Below are 16,933 nucleotides of genomic sequence, written 5' to 3'. Positions count from 1 at the left end.
GAGAAATTATTCAAATGTTTCTGTGAAATATCTGCTTTTCCCCAGAGTCTAAGGAGTGTAATTTAAATTAAAAAGATCACAAGGATCAAGCAAACAATAAAAACATGATGTGAACACTGATTGATACAGGAAGAAGAAAGTGTGTTATTATAAACCAGTTATAGTTATTTTCCAAAAAGTTCAGTTTTGTTTAGACTAGCCGCACATGAACAGTCCTACATCAGAATAATAAACATCTGCAAAGCTTCATTTATCAAAACACAAGGAAGAGTGTGTACGCGAGGCTCAGGCATTTATTTGCTTCTTATTTCCTTGCCCTGTTACAATAACCCGAGATAGAGAGAGGGCACTGCACCAGAGATAAATCTTTCATCTATACAATTCCCTATTCCAATTAATTCAGATGGTATAAACCAAAGAATACAATGTTTTATTTAGGTCACTACTTCTTTCCATCGCCCAAATCTAGTATTTAAGATGTGCCGGCATGATTTCATGCTAATCATTTGCTTATCCTCAGCCTGAAGTGGGAACACCCTCTGAAAAGTGGATCCATCTTGATAATCTCAATACTTTTGTCCACACAAGATGCATAAATATTGAGTGTAAGCGAGGCATCATTGGTGATGTTTTCCAAAGTGTCAAGCAGCATGACAGCTGTCCCCACATATCCTCCAAGGGCTCACTGACCTCTGACCTGTGTTTGTCTGTCCATGCAGCCAATCAGTGAGGCTGATGCAGCCCACAACAAGGGAAAGCAGAAAACAGGCTTAGGATGGATGGAAATGGCAAGGAAAATAGTTAGATAGAGAATACACTTTTTCAATATAGGATGCTCATTCTGTTTACAGCCCATAAATACATTTTTATTACATAGTTAGGGAAGATGAGTATTATTTACCACCACTGTATAGGCATTGATTTCAATGAGTTCATTTACAGAGATGATGAAAATGGGCATGTGGTGCTCCAACATCCTATCCATGGAGGGGAAAGCACAATATGCTCAACACCCATACCATTCTTGTTAAATGTAGCACTCCATCAACCGCCACCACGTCCCAATTTGCTACTTGAACTTAATCATTGTCTCGCCCCAAACCTCGCATGAGTGCCCGGGGCCAGCCGCACATTGAACCGGGTTTCGGTTTAAGTGGTGTTTAATGTTGAATCAATACTGTGGAGGAGCTTCTGACTTCGAGGAAGACGTATGGCATCCACTGTAAGTAATTACTGTCAAATAGGCAATCAGGTGAGATGAGTCTGTCTGGGAATCAGTGTCACATGACCGCTCAAATAATTTTCCCCTTCAGTCATTGTGGCTTCACTGATAGAAGTGTTGGCTCTGTGCAGTGCAGTGTATCTGATTGACTTCCTGGGTTCAGTCAGGTACTGTGTGCCACTCAGATGCACTTAAAATCAGCCCACCTATGTGTGATACCAAGGCTTTTATTTTTACCCTCTAGGGGGGAACACTCCATTTACCACCATGCTTTTTTTTAGTACACATGCACTCCGCGCTAAATGCATCTTACTGAAAGTTTTAGTGAAACACAAAATGCAAGTTTTACATCCTGAGAACACGCTCGCTTAAAACCAATTCCTTTGACAAATGGATATTAATGGACATTTTATAGGAACCATATGAAGGGTTGCCACTAAAATAGAATGAGTTACAGAACAAGCGACGCAATGCAATCTTCAGGGGATAAACACCCAAACAGCCCAGTGTTTATAATCAGCGTAGGATTAGTTTACCCGTTATTGCACAAGTCCTTCCAATCATCTCCACAGCTACCACCTACTGCGAACAAGCAGCGAGTGTTTACGCTCGACAACCCTTATGTGCACACATCTAATAACCCAATTGTGATCATTCCTTGTGCGACGGCTCGCATCCTGATTGCTCAGAGCTGGATCTTGTTATAGATATCAGCGCTTTCCACTAAGCTACAAGTGGGTTGCGCCGTGTCCTTGTACTCGCCAGTAATTGCTTTGGTATTTTTAGTTTGCCAGTGTTGGGGTAATTAAAACAAATAAGAGGAGATAGTGGAAACAGAGATCTCCTGTGGCTCCTCGGTCTGAGTGTGGGAGAGGTTTACAGGGGTCGTACACGGCAAAGTTTTCAATTAAACACCTCTGTACTAATGAGGGTGTATGAGGAAGTATGAATACTTGAGTAATACTAAAACCTTCACATGTCTGGATAAAGGAGGATGTGTAGATGCTTTCTCTTTTAGCTGACAGAGACAAGGAGAAAAACACAATGCTCAACAACAGATAAGTTGACAAAAAGTGTTTATTTTATATTCTCTAGATTTATATAATATAAAAAATTGTACATTATGATCGCAGAATTACTCAATGTTGTGATTTTTGCAATAAATACACATTTATCTTTTCTCATGATGCATCTTAAAAAATACGTTAATGCTTTGATGTCACATTGGTAAAAGTGTCCCTCTTGTATTAGCTCTCAAGTGCCCGAAAAGAGACAAAAGCAATCTCTTCATAAGGAGACTGCACTCCCTGAAGTAGGCCCTGCTCCCGCTCCATGACAGCAGCCCGTGGGGAGGGGTGCGCTCAGGAAGACCGGCCCTCAGGCAGGGGACCATGGTCCCGCAGCAAGCGTCTGTGTGCCGTGTGCGGTGGCAGGTCAGGATGGCTGCTGGGAGGTGGTCAGCAGGCGGAGACACAGCAGGTTCAGCACCAGCAGGACCAGCACCAACCCGATGAGGACCTTCTGCACCCACAGACACGAGTTCAGCTTCTGCTCCAGCCGTGCGTTGCAGGTTATCACTCGCATGAGCTGGTGAGATAAAAAAACCGGGTTTAATCTAACACCAATGCGATGAATGACAAGGCAGCAAACCAGGCTACTGATGTTCAATTAATTTGGGAAAAAAGTGTGAAAACCGCTTATTCTTTTTCTAGAGTTAGAGGAGAGGTTTGTGATGCTACTCTCATGTGTGATATGTGAAGACAGGAGGCGAGGTGATACAAAACTAAAACTGTGTCTCTAAAAATGTCTCAACCTGAAATTCAAAACGACAATTTGTGGTTTTAGGGGGAGTTAGGTGCTACTGTTTGACAACTTCCTGTACGATTGCTGTGACTTCCTAGATTCATAGATGTCATCACTGAAGTGGTGAGGAAATCAGCAGAGAGGCCACACAGATACCCAAATTCACATTTTAACAAACAAATAAGTTCAATTGAAGATAAAGAGTACTAATTAGGGGACTCTAGAGGGGCTGGGAAGAGGATTTGGACATTTAAGACAGATACATTATTATGCTAAGCTAGGCTAGTTGCCTCTCTGTTCCAGCTGTGACACACAGACATGAGGGTTGAGTTTCTTGTCTAACTCTCTTCAAAAGAAAGTAAGAAAAAATGTCCCAAAATGTGGAACCAAACCATGTAACAAATAGACCTCAAACAAGACATTTATGATGCTACAACCTAGTAAATCTACTCTCAACCAACATGTAATACTTACTGATGTGAAATGTATGTTATCATCCAGTGCCTGGGTGTGGGATGTTTTTGGAGTATGCAATGCAAATACAAAGACATGTTAATTTCATCTGTAATGGTGCGGCTTCATCATAGAGTCATACTGAACTACAAGGCGTTATAAGACAAGGGTGGCAGTGTACAGAATCTAAATCGGTGGTCAAAATAAACAAACATGTAGTGAGTCAAACACAGTGAGTACAGTAGAGGCTCCTCTCCAGCAGAACTCACCGCGGTGTGAAATTCCTGCTGCCCGCCGCCGCCGCCCACCACCTCCACAGGACTGTCTCTGAGAGGATTCACTGCTTGTTTAGGGCCCTCCAGAATTTGGCAGCGCAATCTGTGGGAGAGTCACAATCTAATGAGGAGACTATAAGCTCACTGTAATGAGGACAGTGGGGCAGCGGGCCACTAATTATTTTACAGATTTACTCTCATGGCTGTATAAAGAAGCACAGACTCGTACCTGTGTTCCATGATCTTGGCTTTTTGCACTTCTTTCCAGAACTGTGCAAGTTCTTGGGATAAAGAATTGTCCATCTCGGCAGCCATTACCAAAAATCTGTCCTGTGGGGATGCTTGAGAACCTGCACGGAGACATCCAGGGCAACAGAGGAGCAGAAAACACAGTATAAATAATGGAAAGGGTTTCGATTTTTTTAGGAAACCACATAGCCACTTCAGCAGCTTTGGAAAAATAAATGCAGTGCTTGACATGACATTGGGAAAAAGCATAAAATCAACCCTGAAATAGGTAGTACTGACCCCTCTAAGGTATTTGCAGAACAGTGTGGCCTACAGCTGATTTGAAGGCCCTAACATGTTTAAATTCTCACAGCACTGTCAGTGGTCCATGGTTTGTTTTTGGGAGATTATTCTTTTATCACTTGTAAAATATGTATGACAGGCAAAGGAGAGTGGCTGCTAGCACTCTGTGAAGGTAAAAGTCAAGATCATGCTGAAGAGCAGCTTTTGGAATAATCTATTATGAGACGGTTCGGAGCCAGAGTGCAGTACCTCCATGTAGAGACACCACTATATCTACTGATGCTCCTGGCTCACAGAAGCTGCTGCTGGGCTTCACTCTGTACTTCTCAGGTGCTGTGGTCCGTACCTGGGGAGACACCAAGGGTACTTTAAATAACAGATTTATTTTCAGAGTGGTTTGTCTCAGAAAATTGCTGAAAAATCCCATCAAATGTTCCCAAAGTTCATCTACATTTGTCTGACTAGAACAGTCTAAACATAGATATTCCATGAAAATGTATATATAAGATCAAAAAAGCAGCAGAACTTGACATTTAAAAAGATGAAACCATTGAACTGCCATTGTGCTAAACAAATAACTTGACAAAATGTGATTTTACTGCTGATTAAATACCAGAAAATGACACAAAACTTAGACACACTCGCTCCTCACTCTCACCTTGAAGGCCACTTTATTTTTGGTCACATTGCTCAGGATAATGAGGCATCTTTTCTCCGTCTCTGCAGAACCAAAGCTGAGCTCCTCTGCGGGGCTAGAGGGAGAGAAAAAAAACCCACAACGTGAGACAGGAGATTTGTTAGGAAGCTGTCGTGGTAGGAAGAAGAGGCTTGGGTCCTAAAAATACAGTCATTTTACACTATAAAGCGCCTCTCCGTGCGACTGCTCTACATGCAGACAGGAGTTCCTTTTGCTTCCTTAAATGCTTTGTTGTTTCTGTCTCAGGCGTTAGTATTAATACAGATTGGGCGGCTACTTTTCATGTGCTTTGCTGTCTGTGTGCTCTGATTATCCTGGGACTTGTAGCTATTCCTGCTACCGCTCCCCCTAACTATCTGACATAACTAAAGTCATTCCTGAAGGATGCTATATTAAGATTTGCAGCAAAGTAAAAAATTCATACTTTCAAATACAGGATTTCTGTCTAGCATGTTTACGTTCCTCTAGACGTGTTCAGAAATCAATAAAACCTGTGAAAGTCCAAGGCTGAATCTCCAATCTATGGGGCTCCTGGGGGGCAACATGGAGCTGTAGGCTGCGGTTGACCACAAAGTGCATCTATACATGCGTCTCACTTAGCAAACACGTTCATCATTTCTGTTTGCAAGCATTTTTACGTCTTGGTTCAGACTGAGAGATTCTGTGTTATTGTTTTCAGCGATCTGATTGGTTGAATGGAACCAAGTTGTCCATCAATGGAAGCAGAACTCATGGTAGACCAACAAATTGATGTCTCCATGTTGGTTTTAGAGTTTGTCTCAGAGTAGAACACAGGATATGTGAATACTGTAGAAAAAACATGCTATTTATTTTCAGTTTAAACTGAGCCCTGATCAGGCGTCACATCTGTGAAATGTAGAATAGAAACAAATCTGTGACCCAAAATCTAGAGAAGAAGCCCCTTCACTGGCAGTTTGTGATCAGTAGTGGTAGATGCCGGCACTCGCTGTTTGCAACAGTCTAACTATACATAGCATGTTATTTGATGAATTCAGAAAGACTAAACCCTTTTTTTATTGGGAGTTTTGCCAAGAAGAAATTAGAAAAAAGATGAGAATATCTGCCTCTTATAAAGCTTCTCACTGACGTCTCATGGACTAAAACCGCTAAGAACAAAGCGTATATCCCTCCTATATTTTTCCACAGTTCTACAGCCACAGAAGCTGGTGCTTTCCCTCAAAGTGAGTCTCGGGCTCTGTGAACCGTTGGCAAACACGAGATCAAAGCCCCCTACTCCCTACTAAAGCCCCCCCCAGCCTCGAATTAAGGCTAACACAGCTCAGAAACATAATTGCATTTAAGGCTCCTTTAAATCTGTTTATCACTATAACTCACAGCCCAGAGCTGTCAAAATCCTCACATCAAAGCCGTTTCCTCGGTTAAAACAGAACTCAACTGACAAATATTCATGAAAATGAGAAGTAAAATAAATACAGTGAGAGAACGCTCATTCTTTACCCAATAGCCAAACACATAGTTGTGTGCTTTCCTTCTGTGCAACACACCGCTCTTGAAGTCCCTCCTTTGCAATTCAAAGAAACGCTCAATAAATTGTATGATGTGTGTGACGACATGTGCAGGGGGGGACGAGTGCCCCTCTCTCAAAGGTTAATTGATCCTTGGCCAGTGACTCTCATTCAATCCGTAGCATCCTTAATCCCTGCCCCATGAGACCCCATCAATGACGTAATGAAAAGACACAACATCAATAATGACTCATTGGCTTTGAGACGATACATTTCTGTCGATATACACAAGGCAATTAAAAATACCTCTTCTTAACACTCATGCTCAGTTCCCAGCTTATTGATGCTATATAATAAACAGAATCATACCTTCAAGGACGTTATCATGTTTAGCTGTGTGTACGATTAAACACTGGAACAAGCTTCAGAGTGGAGATTGGAGAGACGTGGACAAGGGAGGATAGTTTAGTACAGGGGGGTCCAAACTACGGCCCCTGGTCCACTTTTAAGCAAATTCAAGAAGTATAATGGAACATGGCCCACACCTGAAGCTTGTCTCAAATATACATATGTACACATATATGAAACAGCAGTATTCATGTGTGTGTCAAGCCCACTTTTCAATTAAGTTCAGGAATTAAAAGTTGAAAACATTTTCTAACAAATCCTAGTTGATAAAAATACGTATCTGCATAACAACATGGAAATATACCCGTCATATTTCACCTTATTATAAGCAATCTGAGGCTCCTTAAGGAATGAGCTGCAATGCTTATAAGCATGCTGTGATGTAGGCTTTTTTTTTCAAAGCATATTCAAGTATGAAGCATAACTTACCTACATTTCATTTCAAGTTATAACTTAATTTATGAGGCAATATACCTCACTTCTAGTGAGTGGTCCAGCCCTTTGTATGTTTATCTGTATGTGGCACAAGTTTTGACACCCCTGGTCCAGTAGATACATCTACAACCAGTTCTGCACACCACCCTAACAATCTTTTGGTGTCAAGTCAACCTTTCTGGCTTCGGTTCCTCATTCCTTCCAAACACAAATGAGTTCTAGTTGCAGTCAAGAGAAGCCAAACATGTGTGAATATACAACCCCAGTTAGGTCAAGTCAAAAAGATTTAGTGTACAGTTAACGTGTTGGTAAAAAACTGTGGTCTTTACCAACAATAGACCAATAACACTTGATGAGGATTTAGCATTTTTACCAAAGATAAACCACACAGAAATCCATCAGCTGACTTCCTGTATTGCGTCCATGTAGTTTTTGAGAGCTTCCTAATCTATGTAGATAACGTCTGCTCTATCTAACTGCAATTTGATGAAGGCGGTGTAGAATCATGGTAAGAGAGGAGATTGTGAGCAGGATGGCCTACCTAACATCTAGCAGAGCGCCTTTGAAGGTAGTCAGTGGCTTTCTGGCCCCCTTGGTCCTGGAGGTAGTATCTCCTTTATCATTGTCCTCTGCCCTCAAACTGTCTTCCAGGAAATTCACCTGAAACAACAAAAGAGCAGCTAATTAGAAAAGAAACTCAGAGTAATGACAATGCAATCGTGTGACCTTTATCGGGTTCCGTCCATGAAAATAAAACGTTTGAACCTTGGCCTTTATGCGAGGACAGCTATCAGTTAATGAAGCTCTTGAAAGTTATCTGCAATGACTCATGAATGGCTCTTGTGAAATAATTGTGAAGTGTTATCAAAACATGTTTTACTACTGAGAAACCTCATGGTGACCCCTGACCTGGGTTTCTGGTAGTTTCAAGAACAAATGACTTAAAAAAAAGATGCTTGAACATAACAAGTTCAATGAGTCCAGAAGTCAGAATTTGTCTCCTTAAAAGGATACTTTCACTTCAGCAAAACATCCGTACACTTTGACCCAAATCATCCTCGGTCAGATCACAAGATGAATGAAACAGCTGACAGGATAGATATTGCGAAAAGCCTAAGCAATTGGGGATAAAGTCGTTGAGTTGGGAAAAGGATGCCTTCACATATTGTGTAAAACAGATGGGAGAGTGTGCACATCATGGGGGGGGGAGAGGGCAAAGGTGAGCGGGCTCTGCATGTGATGGGAACGTTTGTGACTGGGAAGTGAAGTGTCGTTTGCTGTGATAAGCAACACAATATGTCATCTTAATTCAGCGGTCATCAGCTGCCACAATGAAGACACCAAGAGATAACCGGCTGCTGACGGAAGGCTTCATTTATTCATCATTTCAACACAACGAGGTAAAAATGTGAGTCGAAGAAGTGAAACATGCTCACATTTTTAATTAGAAATCAAACATGAAATAGCAGGCTGTGTCATACACAAATCATAATGAAAATAACACTGTTTTTGAGCAGCTTTGATCACTTTTGTAAGGCTCATGGAAACTATATTCCACTAACGATTAACAAAGAACAAAATATTAGGCAATTTCTTTTAAGAAACAAATTCAAAAACACTTTAAGCATATACATAGAATTAAGATTCACTTTAACACAATTAATCCTTAATTTGATAACTTCATAATACACATTGTGTAAGATTTGAAATGCAAAGACAATAAAATAATTGAATTATTAGTGAAATGCTCATAAAGAGGAGTGTCTCCTGGTTATACAGTACATATTAATAGGCATTAGATATGGTACGTCTACTTCATTATCACTCTCCAGTGTCACAGACCTGGTAAAAATAGTGTTAAAAAACAAGGCACTCGTAGTGTTTGTTAAAATGTGCGGAAAAGGAAAGAAGTAAAAACAAGTGTTAATAGCTTGGTTTACTGCAATTAAGCAGTAATTATTTCAGTATTTTGTATCTGAGGTTAGAACATACAGATAATATCAAGTTGTTCCTGGCAGGCAGGGACAGTTTAATTGGTTTCTCAATCTGAAATGTAAGGTCCAGGACAGGTCAACGGAGGAGATGACAGCAGGCGACTGTGAGGGAGGTGCACTCGGTCACGTGAGCACACCTGCCCCTCCAGCCGGGAGAAATGGTCCGGACTCTGAGCTCCGTGTGTGGGTTTGATCCTACACTGCCTTACCACAGCCAGCCCTTGTTTCAAAACAGAGAGAAAGGAAATTAGCTTCCTTAAGCCATCAAGTTTATCAGCGCAATTCAGGAGGGACGGCGGCGGAAGAGGAGGGGAAGAGTCTACGGTTTGTTTAGACAAGATGGTAAGAAGCAGTGCTGTGGAATGCGCTCAGATGGGCCAGAGGAGCTGGCAGGTTTAGTCACAGCACAGGCTTCCAGGAATAGAGCTGAATTCATTATGCCCGATGAAACTACCCCACTCTGCGCAAGCAGAAGTGAAGCTGGTATGAAAAAGAGTCAAGTAACCTGTTATAACTATTTCAAATTCCTATCCGATACCAACATCTCGCTCTCCTTTCATCTTACTTTAAATAGTTAACCTTGCCTTTCTGTTTGTGAATGTTGAGATACTCGTGATGTTTCGACAACAACGAACATACAATTACTTCTGTACAAAACTATGGGTTTTAAAGTGCAGGAGGTATAAATAACCATCAACCAAGCCTTGAATGAATGCATTTCTAGCCAAAAGGTTGGGTTTGTGAAGTTTCCAGACTTAATTTATAATTCAAATGTAACCTTCAGCCAGTGGCAACATGTAAAGTCACATGAATTACCATTCATTTGAATTGTTATACAATTCACCATTCCAAGACAAACTGTAGAGCTACTATCCTCTTAGCCGGAATATTCATCAACCCTTGAGACATTGTGATTGCTGTCAGGCACATTTCCACACTGACTCACTGTATGTCAGAGCAGTGGTTGAGTAACTAGCTGTTCAGGCGCACATAAACATATCGTTCCCTTTCTCACAGAGCTGGCTAAAACTGTTTAAATGTCAAATATTCAGTCCCAAAATGCTTAAATATGAAAATATGTTCCTTTTCTCGTGAATTGTAGGGCTTGATCATGACGTTTACACCAACAACATGAACAAACTTAAAAAGGGTGCCTATAAATTATTGCTTTGGCAAACAATTGAGTGATTTGCATATCTCTGCTTGGTAAATCTAAATCTGTTGTGCATGACCAACGTTTATTAACAATAAGACTGTTTGTTTATTGGGTCTTAGGAGGCCCATGGGAGTAGCTGTGGGTGACACAGCAGCAGCTCTCCAGCAGACACAGGGTGTGTCCTAAAGGCAACAGGCTACAAAAACCCTCAAGAGCAGCTATAAATCACAGTTATATCTACTACTGGAATGCAGGTTAAACCCAAATCTGAAAAGAAACCTCCCTAAGGCCCATCCCATCAGGGAAACAGTGTTTGCGTGTTGAGCTTTAACATTTAATAAGTTCTTGCTTGGCCCATGCTTTAGTTAATAACAGCTGCAACAAAAGACATTAGTAACCATGCTTGAAAATAACATTCACCAACATATTATGAACTTTCTAGAAGTCTTCCAGAGGCGCTTCCTGAGCCCTCGGTCTATTTCCATGCAGGCTTTCTCTGCATGACGCTGCCCCGAAAAGTAGCTAAATAGATTATGAAACTGGATTGTCCTGTAGGAGAGTAGAATATGTGACATAAGCTGCAGCCTTACTGCAAGTGGGAGGAATCGGGTGACACCAGAGAGAGAGGGAGGCTGACAGTGTCTACAGACAGAGTTAAGATAAACCCTGCGGGGGGGCGTCTCAGTTATGGTGCTACACTGGGGCTGCTTGCTGTTGTTTGGCAAGAGGAGGAATCCGGCTAAAGCAGGGGAAGAGCTTAAGGAGCTGACTTGACAACCTCTGTAGACCGTGTGAGGGCGGAGAGGAGAAGAGGAGCAGCAGGATTTAATTGCAGTCGTAGACGTTAGGAGTCACCTTCACGTAGACAATGAGCAAGAGCTTGCCATCTTCCAAATCAGGACATTACTCACCGTTTAATTCTGTGGTGATTACATGCTGTAATCTCACGCTCAAAGTATAGAACGTGAGTGACAGGAGAAACGGGAGGAACCTCTGACTATAGGCCGCTCAGTTTGATTAGCAGCAGAATGTCACAGCTATAAGAGAATTAATCACGACTCAACTACACATGAGAGCAGTGATAACAACTAGCTAACCATATCAGTTTCACAGTCACTCAGCCATTTTATTCAGATATACGACATTCACTCAATATTCAGATATTCAAAGAGGCCTAAAGTGGAACACACACCTACCTTATGCTGTGGCTAAATGAAAGGGTGAAGAGTTTTGTCTTAAGTAAAGTTAAGGACTTTTTTAAGTCTACATTCTGAAACGACTGATAAAAACTACATATGAACTCAAAGAAAAAGTACCTTTTTGGGCTTAACCGCCACCTCAGAGCTGAAGCTGGACTCGAGGGCGTCTTTGCTCTCCATTTCCCCCTCTTTGCTCTCCAGCTCGTCCTCACTAACGATCGGTCCGTTTTCACAGATGGGTGTTTGGAAGTCGTCGTCAGGGAGAGGCGGGTAGCTGTACTTGAAGGGGTCCTGGAATGTAGCCGGATAGAATAGATCAGGACAAGCATGGTTTTTAAAAGCATGTAAACTGGCAATCTAAATGAAGGTTATCACACTGACTGTTCTTGTTAAACAGGGATAGTCATATGTATATAACATGTACATATGAATGAACATAATCATTTCAGGTCCCTATTTCAGAGTACAGAGATATTCTCCAACCATGAAATGTTTTATTTTGGCAGTTAAACAATATTCAAGATTTCAGTGTGGGACAGAAATATTTCTGCTTCCTTGGATTCAGAATTCAGAAAGGTTACACAACTTAATTCTTCATCCAACCAACATTAAACATAGTGATGATAAACATTCAGACCAGTCCTAGTTACTACTGCATGGTTTTATTCTGTCCTATAGGCATGAAGTAGCGCACTAATGCTATTTCGAGATGTTTAACTTTGTAACATACCGTTCCACCCATATGGGCTGGCAGGTACTCAGGGTCTATGAATCCATGAACCTCAGACCTGGAAGCAAACTTGAGCTTGCTGATTGCTTCGGGACCCAACCATGACTTCACAATTTTCCACGCAGCTGAAAAAGAGACATGTTATGCTCCAGAGGTCAGAATCAGATCGTGATCTGCAGAGAAATAGGTTTCTAGGAAGGCATTCTCACCATTCATGATCCAAGGCATATCCACGATGATCATTTTGGCTGAAATGATAAAGTACAAAAGCTTGTCCATTAGAATTATTCTTACAAATACCCAGTTTTGGTTGTGAATAGTAATTAATACGTGAATATTACTTATTCTTTCTGTTACTTACATAAAAACTTGGGATAATATACTTTGAAGCAATTAATGATGTACTTCACAAACTCCATGTCCTGAAACACAAAGAGGAAAACGACAGGGATTTAAAAGTTCAACCAAAAACAGAAACGTAAAAGATGCATTGTTGAACTGACCTACTTCAACAGAAAGAACATGTATTAAATGACCCACTCACAAACACTGAGTATAATACGCTTTGCAAAGAAAATCATTTTGAAGGAGCCCGTGTTCCCATAAAACAAAAGAAATAAGGACGTTTACACTAAATGGCTCTTAAATGGATCTAAATGATGAAGGGCTTCTGATTAAAAAAGATGATCTTATCTACTCTTTCGTCAGTGAAAGAAAATCAACAGATGAAATAGAGGTTATACATTTGATCTGGAAACCGCACATCCAGGTGAAAGGTTCTGCCACACTTTTAAACCAGTTTTTATGTGAATATGATGAATGATCATCTTCCTTTTTAATGTTAATCATCAAACCAAACAGGCGGTGTGTCAATAGATACAGCGGCTATATCCTGGCTGGGCTCCGTAATTGGCTCGGAGCCTCATTGCTATGCAGGACACTCTCTCCCGAGCTTTAATGAGATCATGCTGGCTAGCCTTAGCTCTAGCTTTTTACTGTGGCTCAACAGGGCGGCTTTCCAAGCTGATTTCCTAATCTACTCATTTCATATTTGGGTTGCATAGCTATTTACTCTCTTTGCAGTGCTTGTGCTGGTTTATTTGCATTTAATTGAGCCATTTCTCTCCCGAGAGAGCCTAGTCAATGAAATACCCTCTCTGACAGAGAGCTCAATCAAGGAGCTAACGCTGTGCGACGCAGCGAGTCAGCGGATTAGACAGTCCACTCGAATTGACCAACGGGATTTAAAGGTTACTTTAATCTCCGAAGAGTAAAACCATTAAAGAGCATCAGTCCCTGCAAGACCACCGCTCAAACAGCAAGAAGGAGGAGGATACTCCAAAGCATTCCAATGACAGGCACTGGAAGGAAACGGTCTTTTTATAACATCAAAGTAAAGCTTATTTAATACAGGGGGAGCAGAATGCAATACAAGCTTTGTCTTGAAGTCCTTGATATTATTACAAGAAATTAAGTGAAATGAAAGAACGTGACAGAGAAATAAAAATAAATTATATGAGAGTAAAAACCTCATTGAAACACATCATGGACTTACTATATTACTGAGGCCAGACTCTGCCATATCGAACACAACAGTGAGCGGCATGCCGGGTTCCTTCTTCGCATACCGCTCCAGCCAGAAGGCTACGTACTTCTTCTTGTCCACGATTGTTTTTGTATCCTTGACGTGTAGCTTTACTTTGAACCAGACTAAACACAGAAAACAGAGATTCAGAGTTATTCATTAAAGTTTTAGAAGTGTTATATTTGTGTAGAGTTTTAGTAGTAGGTTAACAATCTTAATGTAACTGACAACTTGTAAAGAAACAGTTGTAAGGCTTTCAGAGTGTACTGTAAGGAGGGGCTGATCATGTACATACAGAGTTTGTTGCCCTCTTTGTCATAGCCGTGCAGATAGACGGCACCAGTCTCGAACATCCATCTGGGGATGGTGCTCTCAGTGATATCTGAAACACACCGGCAGAAACACAAGACTGTCAAGTAGTGTTTTTTATATTATGAATATAAGCTGTATGCCTTTAGAAATTGATTGTAGGCTAAAGCACATCACGTAGAAATGTTTACGTTTTTTACAATTTATTGTCATTATCATGTCCGGAAGGGTTCGCTAGAATGGTTGATGGTCACAGTTTGATTCAAGATCAAACCTCAATTCAGTTTAACTTCAGGATCTCCTCCAGTCTGAGGTGCATTTGTAAAGACACGTTTTAGCATGAAAGCAGGGAGAATTATGTATAAGAATGTGGAAATGACATATCTTAAACTGTTATATCCACTGCACTTCCACAAACACATAACTTCTCAGTGACTTTAAGAATAGCAAGTTATACAACAATCTGAATACTGCCTATAGAATTGTGAGGCTTTGAATAGTTGCCTTTTTACTTCTCAGAAACCTGCCATTCCAAACAACACTGTTAAAATTGTATTTTGTGTGTTTTTTGAAAATATCACACAATAATAACTGACAAAAGTCATCAATATTTGTTTCTCCATGCCCTAATGTTCAGTCAATTCTCAGCATGCATTATTCCTAAAGATAAGTCATCGCAATCACAACACATTAGTGCAATTAGTCAACAGCTACTGTACATACAATTGTTTGTCAAATGTTTGTAGGTGCACTTTCCAGTCTAGAGCAAAAATTGTTTTACTTATTATTATTCAATACTTTATAAAACACATTTTTACGTTTCCCAGCTTCCCTATGACCTTAAGTGCTGCAGTCCCTTTCAATAGATCAATAAACAAACAGCATTTGGCCTTGGGATATGGACCCTGATGAAACTAATGACTCTAATATATCAAGTTATACTAAAAACAACTAGTGGACATATTGAATTTGCTGGATTAAAGACTAGCGAACAGCAACTCTGGGAAATTCCTCTGAAAACAGAAAGAGTGGGACTTGTTCTCGTGGGTAATAGCCTTTGCAAGGCGATATGGGTGTTTTCACACACAATGGAACTCTGTCCGGATTCATTCTAGAGCAGCACAAAGACAACCGCTGATATCTGTTGCAACCTTCCACAAAACACAAATAAACATGGCATGTCAACATGTCAATGCATGTTATACGGATGGGTTAAAACTTGATACTGATAAAACGTTGCATGTAGCATTAGATAAGGGAAGGTTACAGTATCTAAAAGATATAATTTAAGGATTGTTCCGATTCATTATCTTGTTATCCAGGCCATGTAGGTCCTGATCAGCTTGTTTGACAATTTCATTCAAACCTGGATTCTAGTTTAAAAGAGTTCTTCATTTTTCAGAGAAAGAGACAGAAATGTAATATTTTAATTTATTTTCATATATCTGGTACTCAAGATTGGAACTAGTAAGGTTGCCTAGCCCTACTTTAAAGAAAACATTTTCATATTTCATTATCATATTACACATTTTTAAGCGTGACTTCAAAGTTCTTACCATTTACACCAAATTCTTTCCTCCACTGGAGACTTTCGTCAATTAATTTCAAGGTATCATCAACAACACAAGCCCTCCATTGAAGGTAGCCCTCCACTAGGGCATCATCTTTGTCAAGCCTTTCCACATCTCTGGAGTCATATTTATCCGTCGAATCTGTAAACACAACCCTGTTAGTGCTTAGTCACATGACGCTCGACATACAAACGGGTCAAACACAATGTTTCACTTCCAACCATATTGACTTTCATATTTGAAATGCTGCTCAAGTCACAGATGACCACATTGTGGTGTAGCCTCATACAAAGTTCACCTAGAGCTAATAAAGTTATACCTGTATTAGTCATAACTACTAAATGCATATGGAAATAAACACTTAGCTTGGTTAGTTATATCTTGGAGCTTATCTAGGCTCTGAGCCTTTAGGTCATGATGTTCACAACATGAAAGTAAAGTAACAGATTGTTAACTTTTAGTGAGAGTTAACATTATATTTGAAGATAACATTGACTCCACACTAGGGCATTTGCATGTGGCTGGTTGTCAGGGAGCAAGTTCATGTCAAAATGACATAATAAGTGAGTTACCTTGCAGGAACTCATTCTTAAATTTCAGTCTGGTATCCTCAATTTTCTTCTCAATGTCCTGTCAAAACAAAGTCGTTTATGTTACAGAGACACGTCTTTGGATTAGACAGATTAACTAACGCATTACTAACGGTAGTTAACGATACCTGCTCTCCTTCGTGTTGCTCAAGTTCGGCCATGTTCCCCTGTCACCGGGTTTCCGTCTCTGAGCTGGTTCCTTGTTAAGCTAGCTACTCAGCTAACGTTTAGTTCAGGAGAATCAGTGCAAACTGAGAAACTACCGTCCGGTCGTAGCCATTTTGGCTCCCGCCGTGGCCACTCCTCTTCCCTGTGTTATTTGTTCAAAGTAAAAGAGCAGTGGGAGTGTTCAACTGTATTCAGGAAAAAGGGTTTAAATCTAATCATCCATGCAGTTGATTCGTTTGATTATGGCAAGCGAAAGAAACACTTTGGCGTAAATAATATAATCAACTCACTGTTTATCAGTTTTACCCACAATGCATTTG

The 16,933-nt window shown here is 40.6% G+C and overlaps 1 protein-coding gene across 2 annotated transcripts; it reads right to left on the bottom strand.

The window, feature by feature from the left end:
• Positions 1-2,281: 2,281 nt before the first annotated feature.
• Positions 2,282-16,922, bottom strand: mospd2 (motile sperm domain containing 2). Of its 2 annotated transcripts, XM_063887889.1 has the most exons (16): positions 16,574-16,922; positions 16,428-16,485; positions 15,841-15,996; positions 14,271-14,357; positions 13,946-14,100; positions 12,752-12,812; positions 12,600-12,638; positions 12,391-12,515; positions 11,778-11,951; positions 7,853-7,971; positions 4,943-5,036; positions 4,534-4,630; positions 3,983-4,103; positions 3,748-3,856; positions 3,500-3,529; positions 2,282-2,809 (listed from the first exon to the last, which is right to left on the bottom strand). In XM_063887889.1, the coding sequence occupies exons 1-16, from the start codon at positions 16,604-16,606 to the stop codon at positions 2,657-2,659; spliced, it is 1,611 nt and encodes a 536-aa protein (XP_063743959.1). In that variant the 5' UTR covers positions 16,607-16,922; the 3' UTR covers positions 2,282-2,656. The 2 variants fall into 2 exon arrangements, with proteins under 2 accessions (XP_063743959.1, XP_063743960.1); XM_063887890.1 differs by lacking the exon at positions 3,500-3,529 and having other exon boundaries at positions 16,574-16,920.
• Between the last annotated feature and the right edge of the window lie 11 nt (positions 16,923-16,933).

The sequence above is a fragment of the Eleginops maclovinus genome, chromosome 7, assembly GCF_036324505.1.
Source record: "Eleginops maclovinus isolate JMC-PN-2008 ecotype Puerto Natales chromosome 7, JC_Emac_rtc_rv5, whole genome shotgun sequence".
Taxonomy (NCBI): Eukaryota; Metazoa; Chordata; class Actinopteri; order Perciformes; family Eleginopidae; genus Eleginops; species Eleginops maclovinus.
This window is presented reverse-complemented; position numbering and strand designations above follow the sequence as displayed.